Source organism: Microcebus murinus, chromosome 2, assembly GCF_040939455.1.
Source record: "Microcebus murinus isolate Inina chromosome 2, M.murinus_Inina_mat1.0, whole genome shotgun sequence".
Lineage (NCBI taxonomy): Eukaryota > Metazoa > Chordata > Mammalia > Primates > Cheirogaleidae > Microcebus > Microcebus murinus.
In genome coordinates this window covers 67,399,078-67,422,748 of record NC_134105.1, presented here as the reverse complement: position 1 = coordinate 67,422,748, position 23,671 = coordinate 67,399,078, and the positions used below count along the sequence as shown (strand labels likewise).

Sequence of the window (23,671 nt, the reverse complement as noted above, 5' to 3'; positions counted from 1 at the left end):
ACAGGTTTCTAGAGTTTGACAAACACCATTTTGGGTAACTTCTGTTGGCATGTGTAGGAGAGAGAGATAGGGAAGGGGCCATGGATTAGCATTGGTCAGCTCTGGTAGAATCATGTCCTTTGGTGGATAAAGGCTAATGAAGGGGTCTCCACAAGGTCCCAGATTCTGGGCCTGCTGACCCAGGAGCCTCATGACCCCTCTGCCCAGGAACCTTGTTTCTGTTCTGAAAATAATGTTGTTGGGCTCCACCAGGCTTCTCACCACCATGGGCTGCAGGTGGAGGCTGGTCGGGGGGTGGTGTTGGGAACCAAAGGTTGTGCTTAGGTGCCCAATATAGGTGATCTAGGGTCCTGAGCTGCTGAGGAGAACAACCTGGGTCCCATGTGCTGAAAGGAGGGGCAGCATTATTTACTTCAGAGCTACCAGAGTGCCATTAATTAGAATTAATCAATTAGCATATAAAGGATTTTTAAAGCCTTTTAAATGGCAGGAGAGGGACCTAAAAGTAGTCCTGGCCATGTCTACCAGATACAAAACAAATGGGCCTTAAACAGAAACAGGGTCCGGTGTCGTGACTACGGCAGTGCTTAGCTCAGAGTGCCAGGCAGGACGAGGAGGGTCTCCTTAGGACCCCTGATGCTTCAGGCCTGCACTCATCCCAGCTCGAGCTGGTGGGCTGAGGCGGCAGTGTCCCTCCCTCTAAGAAGTCAGACTCACAGCTCCCTCCTGGAGCCCAGCTGGGGACCTGTAAGCAGGAAGCCTTGAATTCCTCAGGTCAGGGCTCTGCATGGAGGCCGCTGAGCAGCTGAACAAGCTGTTCCTGTGTCTGCGCCTGCACTTTGGGGGTGGCTGAGCTGCTCTTGGACTCTCACCCCGCAGATGTGCACAAAGTGAATGTAACACAGGAGAAGCAGGAAGTCGGACACATTGACAATAGCAGAGAGGTGACGAATAACAGAGTGGGAAGATGGAAGAACTCTAACAGCACAGCTGTCTGGAGCCATTTAACATTGAGCTAACAGCCCTGCAGGCCTCAGATGCTCCTGAGGGCATGGCGGTATTATAGCATGGGACGATGATTGATGTCCAAAGTGAGTCACCAAGGAAAGGTCAAATTGTGTTCACTACACTCTACTTAAAAAGCAGGGATATGTAATGCATTTTAGAAACATTTATATCTTAATGATTAAAATTTTTCAAAAACTCAAATTTTCTGGGAAATCAACTCCTTTCTCAACTATCGCTGGAAAAATAAGGCATTACCATGCTTGCAGTGACTTTAAGGCACGTGTGTTTTCCTGTTTAACAAGTTGTTGTTATTCAATATTGATTCATAAAAGAAGAGAGCTATTTTAATGTTTCTGAAGTTACCATGTGGGTTTTTCTATAGGTCTTGCTTCCATTAGATAATCCGTATGGCAGAATTACTGGCACAGTCAAGAGGAAGCTGTCTTCAAGGCTGTGACGTTGTGGCCACCAGTAGGAGTCTACTCTCATCTGAGGAATTCCTTAAAGTCCTTTGTGATGCTGGAGATTATAGCGTGGAGCCATGTGCCTTTTCAACCTAGTACATTCATTTATAGTGTCCGTTTTCCTCTTGTATGAAATAATCTATTTCATCTACACCTAGTTCAGCAAGGCATTTTGTGGATTACCTTACTAATAATTATAACATGCTTTGTGGCTATAGTTTATTTTTTAAAGGCTGAGCAGTATTAGAACAGTCATAAATCAGTATTTCTTTGTGATTGTCTTTCTTGTGCCTTCCTGTCTTAAAGAAGCTTTAGAATCAATTCATTAATAAAATAATCTTGAATTAATGGGGATGTCACATCAATTAATTTGTCACAAGTTTAAAAGCAAAATATTGTTTTCATCCTACTGATATTTCTGGGTAATGCAGAAAATGTAATAAAATCATATTGAAAAATATCATCATTGTGACTTCAGTTAACTGAATATTTGAATTTTTAAGAATGCTCTAGCATATGTATCATTGATAGTTTATTTCAACTCTGATAGCACCTTTGTGATCTTAATATGTTGATTTTATGACTTTTATTACCCTTAGAGAATATTTAGTACCTATTAGGGCACTGAAAAAGAGTATACATTGCTTTTATTTGCACAATGTATCCCTTATGTGCACAAAGAGCCACATTTAATAAATGTTGAGTCAATATATGGATGGATGAATATACATATAGAAAGAAGACTAGAGCAAAGATGATTTCTGGATGATGGGGTTATGAGTGATTTTTATTTTCTACCATGTACTTTCATGAATCTTCTAAATATGAACATTCATTACTTTTATAATCAGAGAAATAAATATAACTGATGATTTAAGGATATATACAGGCTGATTATATAAACTGCTCAACTGACTAATATTGCCATTGTATACATACCATAAAGCTTCATAAATTACAACTTTAGAAACCTGTGATGAAAACCTGTCCACATGAACATTCTAGACAACCTTCTTCCATTTTTAAATGTTCATTTATTTTTTTAAATCTCCAATTTTTTTTAGAAATGCTTACATATAAACCCTTAGTATGATTTGATAATGCTGCTTCATTCACCATTAATACTGCTACGTAAGGTAGCATGGAGTAGTAGTTAATTGCACAAACTCATTGAAATCCTGGCTCCACTTCTCTTTAGTAATATAAGTTTCTTCATCTGTAAAATGGAGGTAGAAATCTACCTCATAGGTCTTTTGAGAATTAAATAAGTTAGTGTTTCTAAAGTGCTATGGTAGTTATGTGTACCTGACACCTAGAAATTTCTATGTGTTAGTTGACTGTAATAAATGTCCTGCCTTTTTTTTCATTTGTTATTAGACTCATGGACAAAGTCATCCTTGGCTTCTCTGGGACAGGTAGGATGGGAGGTCTTGAGAGCAGTGAGCCTTGCTGTGTGCTGGAGGTCACTCACAAGCTAGAGCCTGCTTGGAAAGAACAGGGGAAAGAACAGTAAAATGTTTTGATAAGGAAAGTTTTGTGCTACATCGAATACTCACGTTACAAAATGTGCTTCCACGCCATGTAACTTGCATGGCCTAATGGCTGGTACATTTTATTCCTCTGCTAATTTGATAATTCTGTTCCAAAAAGGAAAGAGTCTAACATGACTTTTCCTAAAAACAACAACAAAAAATGTAATTAGGCCTTTCTTACTTGTCAGGGGAACATGATAACCACTACACTGTGGAAACACAACGGCCTTTCTTACTTGATTTTTCTCTGTTCATGTAAGTTTTAAAAACACTGTATTTGCTTCAGAGAAGAAACCCATGTTATAGCAGAAACCTTAGACAGAAATGCATTTTGCTTCTCCTGAACTCTTAACACATTTACGGTAATGGATTGCAAATGAGTTGTTGGATGTCATATCCCAGGTGTGTGGCAGGAAAGCCTATATGAAGTCTGTGAAATTTTCAAGGTGCAGTTCATGAAGGATGTTTCATGAAGGATGTTTTCTTATGCTTAAGAAAGGATGTTCAGAACTATGTGCTGAAAACCAGCTTTGGGCCTTTCGGCAGGAGCCGCCATCTTCCAGTAATTCGCCAAAATGACGAACACAAAGGGAAAGAGGAGAGGCACCCAATACATGTTCTCTAGGCCTTTTAGAAAACATGGAGTTGTTCCTTTGGCCACATACATGCGAATCTACAAGAAAGGTGATATTGTAGACATCAAGGGAATGGGTACTGTTCAAAAAGGCATGCCCCACAAATGTTACCATGGCACAACTGGAAGAGTCAACAACGTTACCCAGCATGCTGTTGGAATTGTTGTAAATAAACAAGTTAAGGGCAAGATTCTTGCCAAGAGGATTAATGTACGTATCGAGCACATTAAGCACTCTAAGAGCCAAGATAGCTTCCTGAAGCGTGTGAAGGAAAATGATCAGAAAAAGAAGGAAGCCAAAGAGAAAGGTACCTGGGTTCAACTGAAGCGACAGCCTGCTCCACCCAGAGAAGCACACTTTGTGAGAATCAATGGAAAGGAGCCCGAGCTGCTGGAACCTATTCCTTATGAATTCATGGCATAATAGGTGTTTCACACTTTGTGAGAAGCGACAGAAAGGAGCCTGAGGTGTTGGGACTTGTTCCCTGTGAATTCATGGTGTAATAGGTATAGCACACCTGTGAGAAGCAAAGAAAGGACCTTGAGCTGCCAGAATCTATTCCCTATGAATTCATGGTATAGAAGACAAACCTAATAAAAGCCGCTGGACTCTAAAAAAAAAAACAAAAAACCAGCTTTGGGTTTCACCTGCTCTTTTCAGAGCTGGCAGACAGGCAGGCAGACCTGACCTGTAAACACTTGTGAGGTCATTTGTGTTGAAACACTTCATGATTTTGCTACGAAGGCTATGGGGGTTCTGTTCCAATGTTCTGGGAAGCAGAGCTGCCTTCACAACACTCTCTTCATGCTCCCTCCGCTTCCCCTAGCCTCATCTCAAGCTCTCTTGGAGGAATAATGCAGGTGATTCCAAGCCCCTGTGCTTGGGGGCAGTTTCCATGGTATTCAAAGGATTGGGCTGTCATTTGGGGCTTGTGATTTCGGCAGCCAAGATTCTGGCAGAGGTTTGTTCCATATCCTCTAAATTTCATCTTATAACTTTCATAGCGACAGACTCAGAATATATATCCCATTCCATTTCCTTTTTAGAGACAGACTTAAGTTCATGCCATGCCTTATTTTTAGAAACTGATTTTTCTCCTTTTTTTCCTTCCTTGATATAGCAAAAGCCTTTTGAGACAGCATTTTACTTATTTGTCATTGAAACAGAATTTACCTTTTTCAATCACTGGCAGGTTTTAACTATAGACATTTGAAGTTTTTTCTAAGCTCTTTACACTTTGTCCAGAAAGAGATCTTTTTTCCTTCCGACTTCGAGCTGTGTGGAGTTTGGCCTTTGTAGTCACTGCTGTTAACTTCTACTTCTTACCTGCACTTCCGAGGAAGCCAGACCTTGTGTCTAAGGACATGGATTTCAAGCCTCATAACCAGACTTTCTTCCTGCACCAAATACCTGAAACTTAATTTCTTTGTATTTTTCGCAGTCTTTGTTAACGTTTCTCCAGAGCTCAGCTGCCACTCATTCTTCCATTTGCCCCGCTCCCTTTCAGAAACTCTCCAAGTTTTTTGGAGCCTATTGAGACTCTGTTGAAAATATAATGGCTACAGACCTTCTTCCCAGAAAAGTGCTCATTCATGTCTCTATAGATGCCTCAACCTCTATTAAGAGAATAGCTTACACCCTATCCCTAAAGTACAAAAGTATATAAATTTCTAATAGAAATTTACCACATGAGGAATATATTCAACTGGTCTTAGAAGAAAGGTATACTGCTCACTTTTACATGAGAAAGAGAAATAAGTGTACTTAGAATAAGAAGAAGGATCCCAGGTGTCTTAGTTTTCTGATGCTGCCATAACAAATTACCTTAAACTTGGTGAGGTAAAGCAGTTGTATGCCAGGAAACAAGTGGAAGACCAAATACATTTCTCACGGGGACTTACACCAAAACCTAATAGGAAAATCACAACATAGACTCCTAGGGTTCTGGAGCAAAGCTATGCTATCTGTAGTAGACAATCATTCACCATTTGAAAAATAGCTCCTGGTGTGTTACTGGGTCTTGGTAAAGACAAACATCTGACCATGGGATACCAATGGACTTTGTGGCCAGAGCTGCCCAGTGTGAGTTGGATTCTATCGAACCTACCAAGTATCAGGGTCTGGCAGGGCCAGCTGAAATCCACTGAAAGATGGAAATGAGAGATCCAGGATTAGGCACAAGCAGGGCTATAGGGCACAAGACAGGCACATGAGCAGGTGGCCCCGATTCCCACGTTGCCTACCACTGTTTCTCCAGCACCTCTTATACTTAAGGCCATAAAGGGAAGGCAGCACTTATGACAATGGTGAAGGAACATCTTCCTAATGAATATGTCTTTAGGAAATACACCAAAGAGTCATCATCCGTGTTGTGTATAATGTGTTCCTAGGTAAGACTGTTTACAAACTCATGGGCAGTGGCAAATGGCTTGGTTGGTTTGCTAGGTATCTGCAATGAGAAAGATTAGAAGATTGGGCAGAAGGAAGAGGCTTGTAAATAGACATGTGGGAATGGACAGGAAATGTGACAACCTTTGCTTTGCATCTTGATGTCCGCCAAAGAGCATCAATCATGGATGAGGCACTAAACAACCAAGCAGACAGAACAACTTGGCCAGTGGATGTCAGTCAGCCTCTGTCAGTGGTAATCCTCGTGTTGCACAATGAACTCATAGAATAGCCATGGTGGCAGGAGTGGAGGCCATACATAGGCCTAAAAGCATGGGATCTGGCTTTCCAGTACTAATAATAACTGTTGCTAATAAATATCCGATCTTTTAGCAGTAGAGGCCAATGTTGACTGAGACTTTGATATGGCACCAATCTTTGAGAAGACTAGGCAGCTACTTGGCAGCAAGTTAAATACATCGGACCCCTTCTACTCTGAAAGGGGAAGTGATTCATCTTGATTAAAATGGATACATATTCTGGGTATGGGTTTGCCTTTCCTGCCCACAGGGACTCAGCTGGCACAACTATCCAAGGGCTTACAGAATTTCACATAATGTCACTTAGACCAAGGGACCAAGTGACCCACTTTAAAGATATGACAGTCTGTAAGTGACCATATAATCCACTGGTCCTGTCACATACTGCGCCATCCCAAAGCTACTGGCCTGGGAGGGATGGAATGAACTCTTAAAGGCATACTGAGGTGTCAGCTTGGAGATGCTACCCTGAGATGATGGGGTATTGTCCTCAGGATGCAGTATATTCCCTAAATACTTAACTCTTACATGGTGCCGTGTCCCCAATAGGTAGAACACGTGGGTCTGGTAACCAAGGGGTGGAAATAGAAATGGTCCCACTTACTATCATTCCTGGTTACCCACCTGGGAAATTTGTGCTTCCCTGTCCCCTCAACTCTAGGCTCTAACTGTGTCAAGGTCCTATTCCTCGGGCGATACTTCCACCAGGGGACACAGTGAGAGTGATTTAAACCCAAAGCTATAGGGTGGTACAATCAGCAAACTTGACAATTCTCAAGAAAAACAGCTGTTCCCAGCCCATTGCACTGAGAACCATAATCAGACCAAAATCTTAGAACATTTATGAAAGGGAAATGACGTTGTAGAATGTGACAATATTGTGAGTTTTAATTGAATGGTGGAGGGGAGCAGTGACACATATAACTCAGATCTTTGCATTTTTAGAAAATCATAGAAATTGAGTGCTGAAATAAACTTCTACTTGGCCTTGTTTATTTTAGATGGGTAGCAACTGAAGCAAGAGAGGTTAAGAGACTTGCACAAGATCTTGCAGAGAAGTCAGTAGCAGATCTGGGATCAGAACCCAGGTCTCTGACGCCTAGCCCAGTATTCCCTTCCTCCTCCATTGTGGATTCATAGCACCAGTGTTCCTTTTTAACTATGTGTGAATTGGGTCAATGTTAACTTACTCTGCGTTCTGCATACACACTACAGAGAAGGCTGATGAATAACACACAGATGTTCTGATGGCTAGGAGAAGTCACCTTAGCATTAAAAATTTATTGTAGAAATCTGCCCAAATAGACAATTAAGCAGGCTGGTGTCAACCTAATTGGTTCAAATTAATGAATGCAGTTCCACTCAGATTCTTCTTAATTTTTAAAAATTTTTTTTGCTGTTTGTTATTGACCCTCATACACCTTCATTAAAATCGTAAAGGTATCATAAGTTTCACTTTCATTAGTTTCACAAAACCATTTTGAATGTCATTGAATGCTCATTTTGGATTAGGAACAAGATATATTTAGAATTCACCAATGCCTCAAACTAACTTCTCTAGGTCTTTGGGGACCAATAAAAAGTTCTATGCATTTTGCTCAGCACATTTCCCTTAACTGAGCATAACAATTTTTCAAGTAGCTTAAATAATGCAAGCATTTTGTTGGCTTTTTTTATTTTGGTTTTTGTGCCCTTATGAAGACAAAGCATCTAGAACCACCCAATATCCAAGGACCCAAGGAAATGATTTTATTTTGTTTTTTAGCAATATTAGCATGCATCGGAGGAACACTATTTGGGTTCAGCATACATCTATTAATTCTGTGACTGTACTAGGCTTGAAGTGGAATGAGATCATAGTATAAAACCATATTTTTAATATACTTTTTAGGCAATACCAATGATGACTGTACAATACACTCTCATTCAATCTCCCATCAACCTTATGAGACTGGCATGATAGGAGGGCTGCCAGCTCCCACAGTATCCACCCTCCTGTCCTTGGTTAGCTGGTCCTTGGCTTCCTGAAATAAAGACCACAGTTCCCAACCTCCCTTGCTGCTGGGTATCGCCAAATGACTTTCTCATTAAAGGGATGCAAGGGAAGTGCTGTGTGCGACTTCTCAAACAAGTGCCCTTCCTTTCCTCTTCATCTTCTTGGCTGAAATGCAGTTGTGATAACTGAAGCCCAAGCAGCAGTTTTGGCCCAGGTTGGAAGCTGTGTGTTGAGGATGGGGGACCACACACCAGGAGAACACTGGGCTGCAGCCATTAGGGGGCAGCCATACCTACGCACTGCTTACCTTCAAGCCTCCTGTACACGCTAGAGAAATTCCATCTTGTTTAGGTTACCGTTAATTTGGGTTTTCAACTGAAACTAATCCCAAATGATATATCTGAGCTACACTGTCCAAATTAAGATGTGCTATAAGTTTAAAATACACCCTGGATTTCAATGGCTAAGAGAAAAAAAAAGATTGTAAAAGTATATCACTGATAATTTTTTACATTGATTATTTATTACAATGATAACATTTTGTATATATTGGCTTTAAAATCATATTACTTAAATTGTTTCTCCTGATTCTCTTTACTTTTTAAAATGTGACTACTAGAAAATTTTAAACTCTGTACATGGCTCACATTATATTTCTATTGGACAGTGCTAGGCGAGTGCTGCTGTGCTCTGTCTCTGTACCTGCACTGTAGAAGGCAGGAAGTACCTGAGGCTAAGAGAAGCCGCATGACTTAGCCAAGTTCCCTTGTCACGTAAATGGTGGGGCTCGATTCACGCTCAGGTCTGCGTGGTGCAACCCCAGGGCCTTCACCCACTGCCTGCAGTGCCTCTCGACTGGTGTCACTGAGTTCAGGCACAGAAGAGAGAATACCATCCCAAACACTAATTACTGAAGGCAGGAGCTGCTGGCAGCTCGGAGAGTTTTCCTGACTTTTCCCTCAAATTATGTCTATGATCTGATGAGTTCTGTAGTGTTATTTTCAAATCACACATTTTCCAGCATATAAAAATATAATGTAATCTATTGAAAAAGGAAATGAAACACAATTTTCTGAATGCTTCTGCTGCCTTTGATTCAGAAAGAAGACATTTAACTTAGGAAATTTTTCCATAGATTTTCCACAGATGACAGAGCTGGAGGCCCTTGTGGCAAAACTTTCCTTGGTTGCGTTCCCTCACTTTCCTGGAAGCTCAAGGCCTCTTAACCTTTGTGACCAAAGAGCCCGGTGGCTGGTGCCGGGGGCGACAGCATGAACTGTCTTGCAACACATATCCCCGTATCTGGTTGGTTGTAGATCTGGCTGCCTGGGCCAACGCACCCTCCTCAGGTAGTGAGAATGTTCAGTATTATTTACACCTTTATTCACCTTTTCCCACCTCTGCTATGGTAAAGGTGGCAGGTCGGCCCGCGTGCTTGTTCTGTGGAAGAGGGGTACATTTTCTGTCGGAAGATGGCCTGGCATTTCCAGCCTTCCTGATTTCTCCCTAAAAACAATTAGGAATAGCCTGACCTAACTGAGGTGAAAAGATATCAACTTAGCTACCTACTTGTCGGTAGCCAAAGACTTCTCTTGATTTACTCACAGGGTCCTCCATTATTCTGCTCCAGTGCTAGGCTAGACACAACTCTTCTTTGAGGCTCACCACTTCCAAGTGATTCTAAGACATAAGACAGCCACAGTCACTGAATGAACTTGGATGCAATCCTTTTAATCTCTTTCTCATCTATAGTACTGCCATGACTGGCCAGAAATGGTACCCAGACTATTTAATTGCCTATGGAGCTACGGCGTGAAACTAACAAGCTGTTCATTAATGCACCCATTGATCGCTCTCTCCTTCCTGTGGCTTCTGTTCCTGGTTTAGAAGCAGAATTAACAAGTTTTCTCCTAAGAGGTATATCTGTGCTGCAGCAGTCAGCTCTTTGAACATTTAACTTCATCCTCCAAATCATTCCAGAAAACACTAATGGCTCTGGGCCCAGACCTGACCCCTGCAGATCCCATTTACAAGGACCGTCAAAGGCAGATAAATCACCACCAGTAAGTACTTTTTGCATTTGGCTTCCAAATACAGGGGTAGCTGGGCAACTGTGGGTCATTGGACTTTTGCAAATTAAATTCCCCCAAAGATATATTTCACTAATACAATCGAAGGACAGTGTATGCTCCTGACAGCATATGCTAATCTCACAGGGACAAAAACCTGTATTCATGTAGGACATTTGTTGAGGACAGAATGAAGATACTGTCACTGATTGGCTTCTTTTTCTTCATAGTCATCATGCCCACTAAGTATCAAAAACGATGCTCAAATCTGCTGCACATTTCAATGCAATATGCCAGCTTGTTTTCTTTTCAGCTGAATCTATTTGCAATCTCCAGTTCCTCAATTTACTTATTTTAAGTGAATTCACTTACTCTAAGGCTCTCTGTGTGTCTTTTTGTTTTAGAACCAGTAGAGGCAGGGGGTGTCTAAAACTCAAAGGCCTCAGGGTCCAGACAGTTAATGTAAAAGTGTGAAGTTGCTGGTGTAAGACATTAGGGAATGGAAGAGACTGTGACCAATTGGAGCTTTCAGCCTCACTAAAAGTGTGCAGATGTTTGAAAAACTCACACATACTGCATTGGCCAGAGGAGAACACATCAGTTTAGATTCCACTGAAAAGTGGATAGTTTGTGAACTCGCCTTTAAATCCATTCATTCAGTCTCCCTTGCAGGCTCTGAATCAGAGGTTCAAATGTGGGTGGAGAGGGGAGGGAAGCTGGAGTGGCAATTACTGTCTTAAATTTCTTGAGTCTAATATCCTGTCTGCCCCTCTGGTTGAAAATAATCAAATCCAACATTAATTGGTTCTCATGTAAACCTTCGTCATAAAATATATTGCCATCAGGCCATGCTCATTCTCACATTCATGAAGTGCTTCCCCTCACAGCTCGTGTATTTGCTACTAGCTGCAGATCCAGATCATACTAATAGAAATCTAGTGTGAAGTGAAAAGGAATCAGCCATCTCTCATTTTTACAGCTGTCTGGAGACAAAGGCTACCCACCCGCTGAATTTCAAGTACTTCCAGCCTCTCTGTGTGGCCTAATTTGATCCCACTGCTTTTCTGCTGGAGGGAGGGGGATGAAAGCACCTTCAGTTATTGCCAAGGTGTGCAGGCCTGTCTGTCGCAGGCCTGTATTCTGGGTGTAAGGAAGACAGACTATCTTTAATTTGCTAATTTTGCCTGAAAGCTGTCATCAGAGGCTGAGGGATGATTTTATGCTTTTCTGTTTGCTTTTAAAATATTTCTCCCCCTCTCCCCCCCAACTATCCATCAAGTATATAGAGCAGTCCATGTCTGAAGTTTAGCTGACTTAGTTGAGCCCAAGTTCAAATCTGGAGAAAAATACAGCTACAGACACACTTTCAGTGTCATTTACTCTGTTTAGTGGCCAGCTGACAGTGGTAAGAACAAATTGTCCCTCAATATCTCTTCTCCCTTATCTATAGGGACTTTGAATTTCAGCTGGGCCCATGGTTTCTAAGAAAAAAAAGGGAAATATTTCAAGCTCCCTTGCAGCTTAGGTATGGCAATGTGACTGAATTCTGGTCAGCAACATATAAGAGGAAGTATGATAAGTACAATTTCTTGGAAATGTGCTTAGAGGAAGAAGGTCTGTTCCTTTCCTCTTTTCTTCTCCCTGCTGATTGAAGAGCAAATGGTAACAGTGAGGCTGAAGCAGCATTTTGGGCTATGACACGATTCCAGGAATGGATGTCATACGTGATGGAACAAAACCATAGGAGGAATCTGTACCCCTAAGATCATGGAGGGCCATACCACCCCTGGCCCACCTATCTGGACATTTACATGAGAGGGAATAGGCATCTGTCTTGTTTATATTACTTGGTGAGGGTCAGGGAGACAGTCATTATCACTAGCAGCCAAAAGTAGTTCCAACTAATACAGAAGGTATCAGGCAGGTGCACAAAAGCAGGGCTCGGACACATCTCATGCTGCCCCTTTCAGGTAGAGAGGGGTCAAGCATCATTACCATTCTACTTCGGGAAACTCCTTCAGAAAGGTGTTAATCAAGGTCCTTATTCCATCTTCCTTCTTCTTGACCCAGGAGTCCTTTCTTTCCCACCCAGGTCTCCAGCTGCAATTCCCACCTTTTGTCTCCATCACTCTTCATAGCCTTAACTATATTCTGCCTCTTGCTGGTTTTGTGTTTGCTGCTTCAGGTTGACTGTGGAAACTTAGGGATAGAAAAATATCTCTTTTGTAATCACCTTTCCCACTTACAGTGCAAAACAAAGCATTACCTAAGTTTCAGGTACTCCACGAGCCCTATAATTAAATTAATTTGGAATGCATTTTTGAACCCTACTTACTATCTATACCATGTTCTGTTTTTTCACTCTCATCTTCATACTATCTATTCCATACAGAAATTATCTCTATAGGGGACACTCTCTAAAATAGGGCTCCTCACCTGAGAGGCAGCAGAGGGAAATTCAGAGTCTATATATGAGCTTTCGTCTGGAGGGAAGGTCAGTATCTTTCATTAGAATTTCAAAAAACATCATGACTCCCAACTGGCTGACAGCAAACAAAAAACCTTTGGCTAAAATGATACCTAAAATTGGTTGTTGGGTGAGGGTAAGAGAAGGAATGAGATCTACTTGGATGATTCACTTTATAAAGAAGGTAAATCCACATGTAGATATATCTAATTTCTGTATCTAAAGTTTTGGTTATTTTTAAAACACTTAATTTTCTCTCCATGGTTTCCAGGAGATCTTAATCCTTCATCTTAACTGAAGAAGCAACAGAAAAGATCAAAGATACAATGGGCATAAACTGAAGCAATGCTTTATTGCAACCACAAAGCACCAATTCAACAAGGCATTGACACAGAGATTGAACAAATGTCTCTTTGAACAGAGATGCAGCAAGCCCACTTTTTCAAGTTCTTAAAAACAAGTACTCAGACCAGGAATAAAACAAAGCATAGGACAATTAAAAAAATATTACACCATCATGAGGGGATATGTATAAAAATATTCTGTACTAATAACAAGGCTTTTTGATCTATAACTCTTGGCAAATTTCTTCAGAAACAAATTATTATAAATACAAACCATAAAGTAAAAAAAAAAATGCTTTCTTCAGAAACAAAGAACCAATTTAAAAGCAAATCAATGCAGAAATACCATTACCCCCGTGAAAGTGAGCTGAATGTGGATGGATATCCCCAGTACACAATGGAGTTTCTCTTTTCAGAGCTACGATTCTGCTCCTGAAGGGGCCATGGTGCATGTTCATTTCAAACACTGCAGCATATCCCAATAAAACCTTAATAAGGTCAAGTGGAGGACCCTCTATAAAAAAGGGTGTCGGCAATTCCATCCAAGTAACACAAGCTCTAAGGAGCAGAGGAATTCAAGGGAGACAGCAATCTCTTTCTCTTTTCTCCCCCTCCCCATGTTTTCTTATTTTTACTCTTCCTAAGTCTCAACCAAAAGATGCTCATTCCATTAAATTCTTTTTTTATTTTTTAAGGATTTTGGGAAAGCAATCTATGAAGAAACGAAGAAAATCATCATGATTTCAAAGCGTTTGTGGGGAGGAGGGCCTCAACATGTCAAAGAACATTCTATTTGACAGACTTCAAAAGGAAAACCATCCTGTGCACATCTTGTCCTTGCCCCTCCTGGCTGAATTCAGGTCAGCCGATGAATTGCCTAGTCTATCCAATAGGATAACGTTTCATTTGATTGAAAGTCTTTACATATACACATGTATGTATTCTGTTTACCAAGTTTCATCACATGAAACCAAATTATGTCATTATGTATTTTTTGAGGTCTAAGACCCCAAGTGGACTGTACTATGAAGAGTTGTTCTTTAAATGCTTTGTCTGCAGAGGTTTTACATGATACTCGTAGATTTTCAGAGCAGGCCCCAATTTTAACTGAAGTCCTGTCAACACATCATTTCTCGTCATCAATAGCAGTGATTTCCCGTCAATTTCCTATAATGGAAGCAGAGAGTAAAGCCAACATGTGAGTGCAAAAGCTTAAGGATAATGAAGAAAAAAGGAAGTTCAAAGGCAAAAGTCATACTAATTGTCCCCAAGTGAAAAACATTACTTTCGTAGTGCCAAAACGGAAGAAAATGGAATCTTCTATTTTTATCTTCCATCTTTTACTTAAATATTTTGGGATTAAACACAATCCATAGCTGATCTTGTTTTCAAGATCATATAATAAATATCACATCTTAAAAAACTGATAGCAAGCTTAGAGCACATACCCTTAAGGATCAAAGATATTGCTTCTTTAAGGAATAATGACACTTCCCATTTATAAAACAAATTAAGAGAATTTTTGGTGTACTTAGTTTCTAAAACAACTCTATAAATTAGAACAAGCAGAAATTATCATCTTTAGTTTATAGGCAAACCAAGGACGAAGCAAGAAGTTAACCTAAGATCAAGAAGTTAGGAAAGGGAACATAGGATTTGAACTTTCATCTACCTACAGCCAAAGCCCATGTTCTCTTATTTTTCCTTCTGCTTCTCTTGACATTTAAATATGTTCTTAGATGGTCCAATGGGGACTAGAGTCTTAAGTTTCCTGGAGCCTTGTGGATCATAACAATGGCATTAGAAAAACAACTCGCCCTCTGTGAGACTCTTTCCTGCCCTTTAAAAGGAGAACCATCCTGCCTCAACCTGAAAGTCCACCTCTCCATCCAGGTTGAGGGCCTCTACTACACTTACTCTCAATGGATCCTCAAAATTCCAAATTAGGGGGTGAGGGCTAGGGCCCTCCCAGCTGCAAATCTCTTTCCTGTTCTGCTCAGAGTCCATTCCCTACCTGCTTCAGGCACACAATCAGGTATGCTTCACTCCGGATATTTTGGAGACTTCAAAGACTTGGGGCAAAATAAAAGGGCTTCAACAAAAGAGATAAGGACCCCAGATAAGTAAAGTGGCTTGAAACTTTTAGAAAGGAAGCCCTGAGAAGAATGTCGAATGCCACCTTATTTTTGTTATTGTTTACTGAGGGAACCTTATGTCTCTTAAGAATCTGAGCTGTTTCTTAGGAGACTTGGGTTCAAGAGCTGGACCGGCTATGTTCATGATCTTACTCACTTCTGTACCTACCCACCCCCCCTCCCCCGCCCCATGCCCCCTACTGACCAACAGACTAGGGGACACAGAGTGTAACTACAACTACATAAAACTGCGACTCCCTGCTACATGGTCACCCAGGGGCTATTCCTCCAAACTCTCATGTGCCTTGCCAGGTCTGAAAAGAAAGTGCTCTGAGAGTGTGGGTGAGAGGGCACCAGGCTGGGGGGTGAAGAAACACCCATTTTGTGACCTCAGGCAAGAATCTTGCTCCTCTGTCTTCTTGCTTGGTGGGGTCTCTGATGGAATTCCATGAGAAACTGCTCTTGCAAATGCTCCCTGAGCTGTAAGTTATTCAATCCTTTGTCATCATCCCTTCCATCATTCTCAACAGGACCATAGTCCTCATTTCACTTGTCAACCACCTAACACACACCAGAGCAGCACAAGGAATTACTTCTAACTGCTCCACTGTGTTTTTGAGCTTTGGAAACCTTTATTTTGTCGGCTACTAGAATAAGAACCGTCTCACATTAATTTGTGAGAGACCACTATTCAAAACCATATCCATAAAGAAGCAGTTGGTTGATAGGGCAAGAGCAGAAAATTACTCAAGGACATAGGAATTGATTCTCTAATCCTGAAGCTGTGGGGGTTTTTGGTTTTGTTTTGTTTTTTTTTCTATTTAGGCGACGAGTAATCCTGAAGATTGCTCATTAGTAAAACCTGCAAGTTTGAGAGTGGGCAGAGGAGCTTCTGGCATCTGGAAATCAGCCACGGTGCTGAAGATGTCCACTGCGCTATCACAGGGGTGTGAATATCAGTCCCCTGAGGGCTCAGGCTCTGCTTTGCACAGGGAGCTGAATACGGACTGGTGGCTTTACCAAATGGCAAAGCCCTTCCTGCTCTCCCTCTTTCCTCTGCTGCTGTTTGCTCACACCTAACCTGCTGCATAGTTTAAACAGGCCACAGGAAGAGGATGCTTTCCACTGCTTTCATTTCTACAGGAGAAAACTTCCTAGACTAACTCAAACTGAATTAAAAAAAAAAAAAAAAAAAAAAAAACCTTTGCTGGCAAAAACATCCTTCTACAACTCAGCATTTCTGTCAAAAGCCAAGTATGTCTGTAAAAAATGCTGAAATTTGGATTTTACTTAAGACAAAATGGAAAAATCACGTTTCGTGCTGCGATTTGATTTTCCCTTTGTTCAGTAGACATACTGCAGTTTACCTCAAACCAGGGTTAGTAAAAGAAAGCTCCATCTGGAAATCCTCATTTTAGAAATGTTGAAATGAATATACATCCATACAACAAAACTTTCCTCTTAAACCACGACTAGGCAGCTCCAATGCTGAGGGTGGGCACAGTGTCATGGAAACCAACCTTCAGGTCTGGCAAGTGGTCTGGATCCACAACTCACTGTGTGACCCTGGGTAAGGGACTTCACCTCCCTGAGCCTCAGCTTCCTCACTTGTACAATGGAAATAAACCCCTGAAGGTCTTTGAAGATTAGAAATGATTGATGTCAAGCACCCAGCACAGTGCCTGGCATGTAGGAGGTTCTCAGTGACTACTAAGTGGAAATGTATAGGCTTTGAAAGACATGGGATGTGTTCTGATTCCAAATCCACCTTCTGCTTCCTTTCTGCAAGTGTTACTCTTTGCCAGAGGGATGCAGACATATTCTTGTTCAGGTTCAGAAAATTTACTGAGATTAAAAAGTTCAAAGACTACAAAAAACATTTGTCTCATAAAAATGGCACATACAGGAAAGTTCCTTGATTAAGAAAGCTAATAATTGGTTACATAACTTCTATGTTTGCAATGCAAATGAAATCCAAATTTTGCCAACCAGCATGGTGTGCCAGAATGAACCTGGGAGGAGAAACTGACAGACAGAGGTTCTAATGCAGACTGTACCAGTAAATTTCCACAAGGAAGAGCTCCTTTGGATCCCAGTCTGTTTATTAATATAAATGAAGGGGTTGGAGTGTGACCGGCTCCAGCTAAACAAACAAAATAAAACAAACTAAAGACTTTGCATATACATCAAGATTAAAGCCAAAACAAAAAGATATCACATCTTGGGGATTCTGTGTTAACAGATAATCATTTGTTAACTTCAGTGAAACGTTTTTACATTGATTCGATCTTCATGTAAATATAACGTTCAAGTTCCTGTTGGGCAATAAAATTCAAAATGTTTGCATACTTAATAAGTTCTAGCAAGTACTCAAGCATTGAAGTAAGGTTCAGCGATGATAGGTTTACATTTCCAAGGAGGGCAAGACCCTAGATTTAAAAACAAATGAGTAGGATCTATAGATGTTATAGCTCAGTAGATAAGCATGTGCTTTAGACTAAGTTACTATTTTATGGCTTATTAGGTGGGGCCTAGGGCATGTTACTTAATCTTTCTAAGCTTCATTTTCTTATCTATGTGAGAGGGGAAAAGTAGCTACTGTATTTCACTGCTGCAAAGATTATTGAGATAGAATTCCTGATATCTATTGAGCACTCAATAAGTGCTAGCTAGCTATTTTTAAAAGCATATCAAATCTGGGCGTGGTAGCACGCACCTATTGTCCCGGCTACTTTGGAGGCTGAGGCAAGAGGATCGGTTGAGCCTAGGAGTTCAAGGCCAGCCTGGGCAACAGAGCAGGACCCTGTCTCTAAAAAATAATAATTAAAAAAATAACAAAATAAATAAAAAAAGCATATAAAGATGTTAACCAATTTACTTTTTACTCTTTCTTCCTGCTAGCATTAATCTATACAAAGGCAACTCTTTGAATTGAGCTTAATTGTAATAGGGTCCATGGGACATGTATAGGAAGAAAGGAGATGGGGTGGGAGGAGAAGCATCAAAGAGAAAGAGGCTAGGAAGGGAAAAAGAGTAGCCATCAGGAAAGAGGCAACTTGGGAACTGCAGGGTAGGGCAGGAAGAAAGTCAAAAAGAACTCGATGGGATTTATGAAGGTAGGGGCTCTCAGCTGACTCAGATGGCCATATGTGTGGTGGTCTCTACTGGCCCAGATAGTATGTTAGGGAAAGAAGGCTCAACTTAGAATGAGAAGACTCGGGCTGGAAGCTCTGCTCTGCTGCTTAGTAGCTTCCTTATGACAACACCTGGCCCACGATCCCCCTTCTCTGTGAAATGAGAGGTTTGGACTACTCTGCCCATTCAAGTTCAACGCACTCTCAGATTCTAATTCTTCTGTTTTTGGTAAGGATCAAGACACCCCAGCCTCATATGGAAGTCTCCCTGTTAAAGAACAGCAGCAACTCCTTACCGATAAGCTAGAGGAATCCGAGAAAATAGTCTTTCTTTTTCCCATTCAGTCTTCTCCCTCACATTTTCTATCACTTTCTTCGTAACAACTCTCTGGCCATTCACTATCTGGCTACAAGTGGTGACCAGTCTGAAGTTTCCCATTCCATTGCTGACAAAGGGTACAAATGTCTCAGAGGTAGGGGGACATGATCCAGAGCCCAGAGACACAAAAGTGGAAAATCCTGTGTCCAAGATGGGAGTCACATCAAAGATGGTGTAGTAGACTCTCTCGGCCCTGTCCATGTGCCTGAAGGGAAAATCATCTCCTAAGAAGACGTCTTCATCTTCTAAGACATCCTGAAAGGCATGGCATGGCCTCTCAAAGCACCATTCCTCCTCTGGATGTGTTTTGTCTGTGAAAACACATCTGCCATCTTGTCTATTTTCCCTTTTGGTGTGGTTTCTTCTGGACTTGTCATAGTCATTTCGTTTCTTGGCATCAGACAAGACTTCATAGGCTTCTGCTACTTGCTTGAATTTCTCCTCAGCCGCCTCCTTGTTCTCTGGGTTCTTGTCTGGATGTACCTGTAGAGCCAACTGGTGATAAGCCTTCTTAATATCAGAGGAGGAAGCATTTTGAGGCACCCCTAGTACTTTGTAGTAATTCACCATGTTTCTTTAAACAGCCTTTCCCCACTGAGACAAGAGTTTATTTTCTGAAGAATTTCCATATAACGTTGGAAAGGAAGATGGTGAACTATTATATTTAGGTTACGCCAAGACCCTTTGAATCTTATCACATGGCTCTTGGGACAAAGTCTCTTGGGGGGGAGAAATTCCTCTTTGGGGTATCAGGCCTCCGCCCACTCCTCCCTCACACTATGCATCTGTAGCTCATTGTGAGCGGAGTGACTATGAGCTCAACATTCCCAGCCAATGGCATGAGCCCAACATTCCCAGCCAATAGCTGTGCTTCCCTCATCTTCCCTATTGGTGGAAAATTTGGGGTGGATTGTATACCTATTGGAGAGGCTTCCCCTTATTTAAAAATTAACACTGAGCAGTTGTTAACAGAGAGGAACTATTTGTGTGGCTCTAAAGTCTTGACCTCATTTGTTAAAGTATCAATCACAAGTAAAATGGGTCTTGTATTTAAATCCAGCACAAAATCCGTTTTGGATGAATTGTGAGGGCTAATGCTTTCAGTGACTTTATGGGTATCTCCTCGTGTTATTTAATATTTGCTGCTGGCACAAGGTGAGTCATAAAGGGGCCATATTATCAAAAGATTTGTATCTTATATATATTTCTGATGAAGGAAAATGAATAAAATTTTCATCAAATGAGGAAACTGGGTCACAGAGATTAATCTAGACAGACTTTAAAAAGGACAGACTTAGAATATAGAATCAGAAGTAAAGACCTCTCAAGTATTGTCAAACAAATCTTCTTCAGATAATCTTTTAATCTTAGCCTTTTTGAAATTTATCTCTGGACTTAAGAACTAAACTAAGTAGCAACATCAAAACAGCAAATGCTTTAAAAAATGGCTTTAAAAGTCCCAGTGGTGTAGCAGGGGCTGCTGGTTGCTCTTCTTCCAGGATATACAACTACACATTTCCCAGGCTTCCTTGTAATTTGGTGTGGCCATGTGACTAAGCTCTGGCCAATAAGGTGTGAAGGAATGATGCATACCTCTTTTAGGTCTGGCCCATAAAACTACTTACATGGGCTCATCTTTGCTCTTCTTCATTATACTAACCAGATATCAATACCCAGATGATCTTGAAAGCTATCAGTTGAAGATGCCAAGGCCTCCATTGGCCTGTGTCTTTGAATTACAGTGAAGCAGGACATCCCCACCAACCACCTTGGAGTATTTATATGAGCAAGAAATAAACTTCTGTTATCATTAAGCTATTATATATGTTTTCATCTACTTGTGATGTCAGTTAGTCTATTCTAATATACAAATCATTACTATAATTTCACCTTCACTTTTTGAACCTACTATAATGTCATCAACCAGAAGAAACCTACCTCTGCAACACTGAAAGCCCAATATCCAATTCTGTATTTCACCCCCTACACGCATTAAATCCACTTTTTCATTTCAACTCTACTTTCTCCAGGGTTATGAGCCCTCTTTAGACTCCTCTTTTATACTGAGTCTGAACCCCATAGTTGACCATAGAAGCCACTCTTTTATTAGCCTCTATAAATAGTCTTCTAAAGAGGCTTAAGCTATTAGCCTTCCACTGTGTCCATCCCACAAACACCAATCCAGCTTCTCTAACTCCTATACTTAGTGCAGCTGGAAAAGAAAAATCAAGAAATCATGAAGAGGAAACACTATGCATTGGCACTGTATCAATCTCAGCTGGGTCAGTAGAATACTTCAACAGTTCTTTTATTTATCTTCAATCATACCCCTTTCCATTCCCTTTGGTGGCCATTCTTAACCTTCACTGCTGTCCTCTAGTTCCTTATTAACCTCTACCTAGCTCTGTCCACTTTAAGCAGCAGAACTTGCCTCTTGGTTAGCAAAGGAAATAGAGATTGTCAGGAACTTCCTTAATGGCCCTGAAGACAAGGTGTATTAGTCAGGGCTCTCTGAAGAAACAGTATCAACAGGATATTGGTTAGATATAACTGAGCTGCAAGCTGGGAAACCAGGAAAGCCCATAGTGTAATTCAGCCCAAGTTCAATGGCCTGGGAAAGGCAGGGTGGGTGGGGCTAATGGTGTAAGTTCTGGTCAGAGTGGGAAGACCCAAGAACCAAGAGCTCCAATGTCTAAGAGCAGAAGAAGATGGACGTCCAGCTTAAACAGAGAGAGGGGATTCACCTTTCCTCCACCTTTTTGTTCTATTAGGGCAATCATGGGATTGAAGGTTGCTTACCCACACTGGTGAGGGTGGATTTTCTTTACTCAGTCCACTGATTCAAATACTAATCTTCTCCATTAGCACCTTCACAGACACACCCAGAAACAATCTTTTACCAGCTATCTGGGCATCCCTTAGCCCAGGCAAACTGACACATAAAATTAAGTGTCACACAAAGGCAATCTTAGTTACATTGACACACATCTCACCTATGCCACCAATTCAGAGGAGATTTTTGTCTTGCTCAGTACTAATTCCTTCTTATTTTTTAACCCTTTGCACTCGAGTGTGACTCAACACGGTTAGCAAAAATTATAGAGATTAAAATTACTCTTTGAATGTATCAATAATCTGAAATATAAAAAAATCCAAATAAATAAGTTTGTATGAAAAGAAACTCCAGTTTTTTATTCTACTGCCATGCTTTGTAAAATCTAGAGTATTTAAAAAATTAAATCCCAAGTAGAATAAAGGAATCGAGAAAAAAGCAAGCAAGTGCAAAGGGTTAAAAATAAAATACTTGAATATTTTATTGACTAAATTGATCTATGATGTGTATTATGGCTGACATTACATTTTTAAAGTTTTATTGTCATAAATGCATATAGCATGAAATACGTCATTTTAACCATTTTAAATATACAATAGCATTGATTACATTTACAGTGTTATGCAAATATTGCCACTATTTTTTAAAACTCTTCCATAGCCCCAAACAGAAACTCTATACTCATTAATTAATAACTCTGCCCTCCCCCAGCCTCTATATAAGTGGAGTTTATCTTTGTCTGGCTTATTTAACTTAGCATAATGTTTTCAAGGTTCATCCATGTTGTAGCATGTATCACAACTTCATTTCTTTTTATGGCTGATTAATATTCCATTATATGTACATACCACATTTTGTTTATCTATTCATCTGTTCATGGACACTTGGACTATTTCCACTTTGAGTTATCGTGAATAATGCTGCAATGACCATTACACCAGTACAAGTATCTGTTTGAATTCCTCTTTTCAATTCTTTTGGGTGGAATTGTAGGTCATACAGTAATTCAATGCTTATTAGCTTTTTGAAGAACTGCCAAATCTTTTTCCATGGCAGCTGCACCATTTTCTAGTCCCACTAGCAATGTACAAAGGTTCTGATTCCTCCACATCCTCGCCCCTCTGTACTCTTTTGATCTCATCCCTTCCTATATCCTCAGGGAGTTTGCTTCATCTAACTGTCTTCAATTTTTTAAGGTTTTAACCTGGCCAATTCTTTTGACAACTTTTCTGCATGTAAGGCAGTCCAGATGTCTCCTCTTCTAGAAAGAGCCCCCGTGCTCATATGACACTCCAGCTGCTGTCTCTCCCCCCACTGGCCTGCCTTCCAGCTTGGAAGCAAGGGTCCTCCCACTCCTGCCCACCGACTCCACTGAAATTCAACTGGCAAACTTCGCCATCACTCCCAGACCCCACTGGGCTTCATCGTTTTGAGGAATGTGACCTTGTTGACCATTTCATTTTTCTTGAAACTTGGAACACAGGGTTCCGTCCTGTGTCTACGGCAGAGAACGAGGCTCGACAAATCTTCACCCTCCATTGGCAAAGACTGACTAGATTCTTTTGACCTTCTTTCTTATACTGTCTCATCAGTCACTTCCTCTCCTTCCCCAGTGGGACTGTTCAGCAGCTCTCTTGCTTTTGGTCTCCTTGTCTTCCAAACCACTCTCCTTGCTCCCACTAGGTGCATCTTTCAGAAGCACAAATCTCCTCATGGTGCTCCCCATTTGGCCTTCAGCAGCTCCCCACTGCCTCTCGAGCGAGATCTCTCTCCTGCTGGCAAACCAGACTCTGTTATCTGGCTCCCTGTTACCTTCCAGTCCTATCCCTCGGCATTCCCTGCCCCGCACCTGCATTCCAAGGTACTTGAAGTTGTCAAGATAAACCATGTTGTTTCACGTGATCCATTTGATCCTCCCTCTGCCTGGAATCGTCTGTGCTGTCCTCAGATGGTTCTCATACCTGTCA

At 41.0% G+C, this 23,671-nt stretch overlaps 3 protein-coding genes across 6 annotated transcripts in view; 2 read left to right on the top strand and 1 right to left on the bottom strand.

Moving 5' to 3' along the window:
* Window positions 1-1,932, top strand: part of LOC105861795 (uricase) — a 41,868-nt gene extending 39,936 nt beyond the window's left edge. The window contains exon 8 of the mRNA XM_012747581.3: window positions 1,391-1,932. Within this exon, the coding sequence (XP_012603035.1) occupies window positions 1,391-1,465 (75 nt within the window). The 3' untranslated portion in view covers window positions 1,466-1,932. The remainder of the gene's footprint in view (window positions 1-1,390) is intronic.
* A 1,579-nt stretch (window positions 1,933-3,511) lies between these two features.
* Window positions 3,512-4,239, top strand: LOC105861798 (large ribosomal subunit protein eL21-like). The gene has a single exon (XM_075999682.1). It carries the CDS (start codon window positions 3,580-3,582, stop codon window positions 4,060-4,062), a length of 483 nt encoding a protein of 160 aa, XP_075855797.1. The 5' UTR covers window positions 3,512-3,579; the 3' UTR covers window positions 4,063-4,239.
* Window positions 4,240-13,888: 9,649 nt separating this feature from the next.
* The window catches only part of SAMD13 (sterile alpha motif domain containing 13), a 38,743-nt gene continuing 28,960 nt past the window's right edge, over window positions 13,889-23,671 (bottom strand). For all 4 annotated transcript variants that reach the window (XM_012747584.2, XM_075999679.1, XM_012747583.3 and 1 more), the window contains one exon: window positions 13,889-14,390. In XM_012747584.2, the coding sequence (XP_012603038.1) occupies window positions 14,247-14,390 (144 nt within the window). In that variant the 3' untranslated portion in view covers window positions 13,889-14,246. The remainder of the gene's footprint in view (window positions 14,391-23,671) is intronic.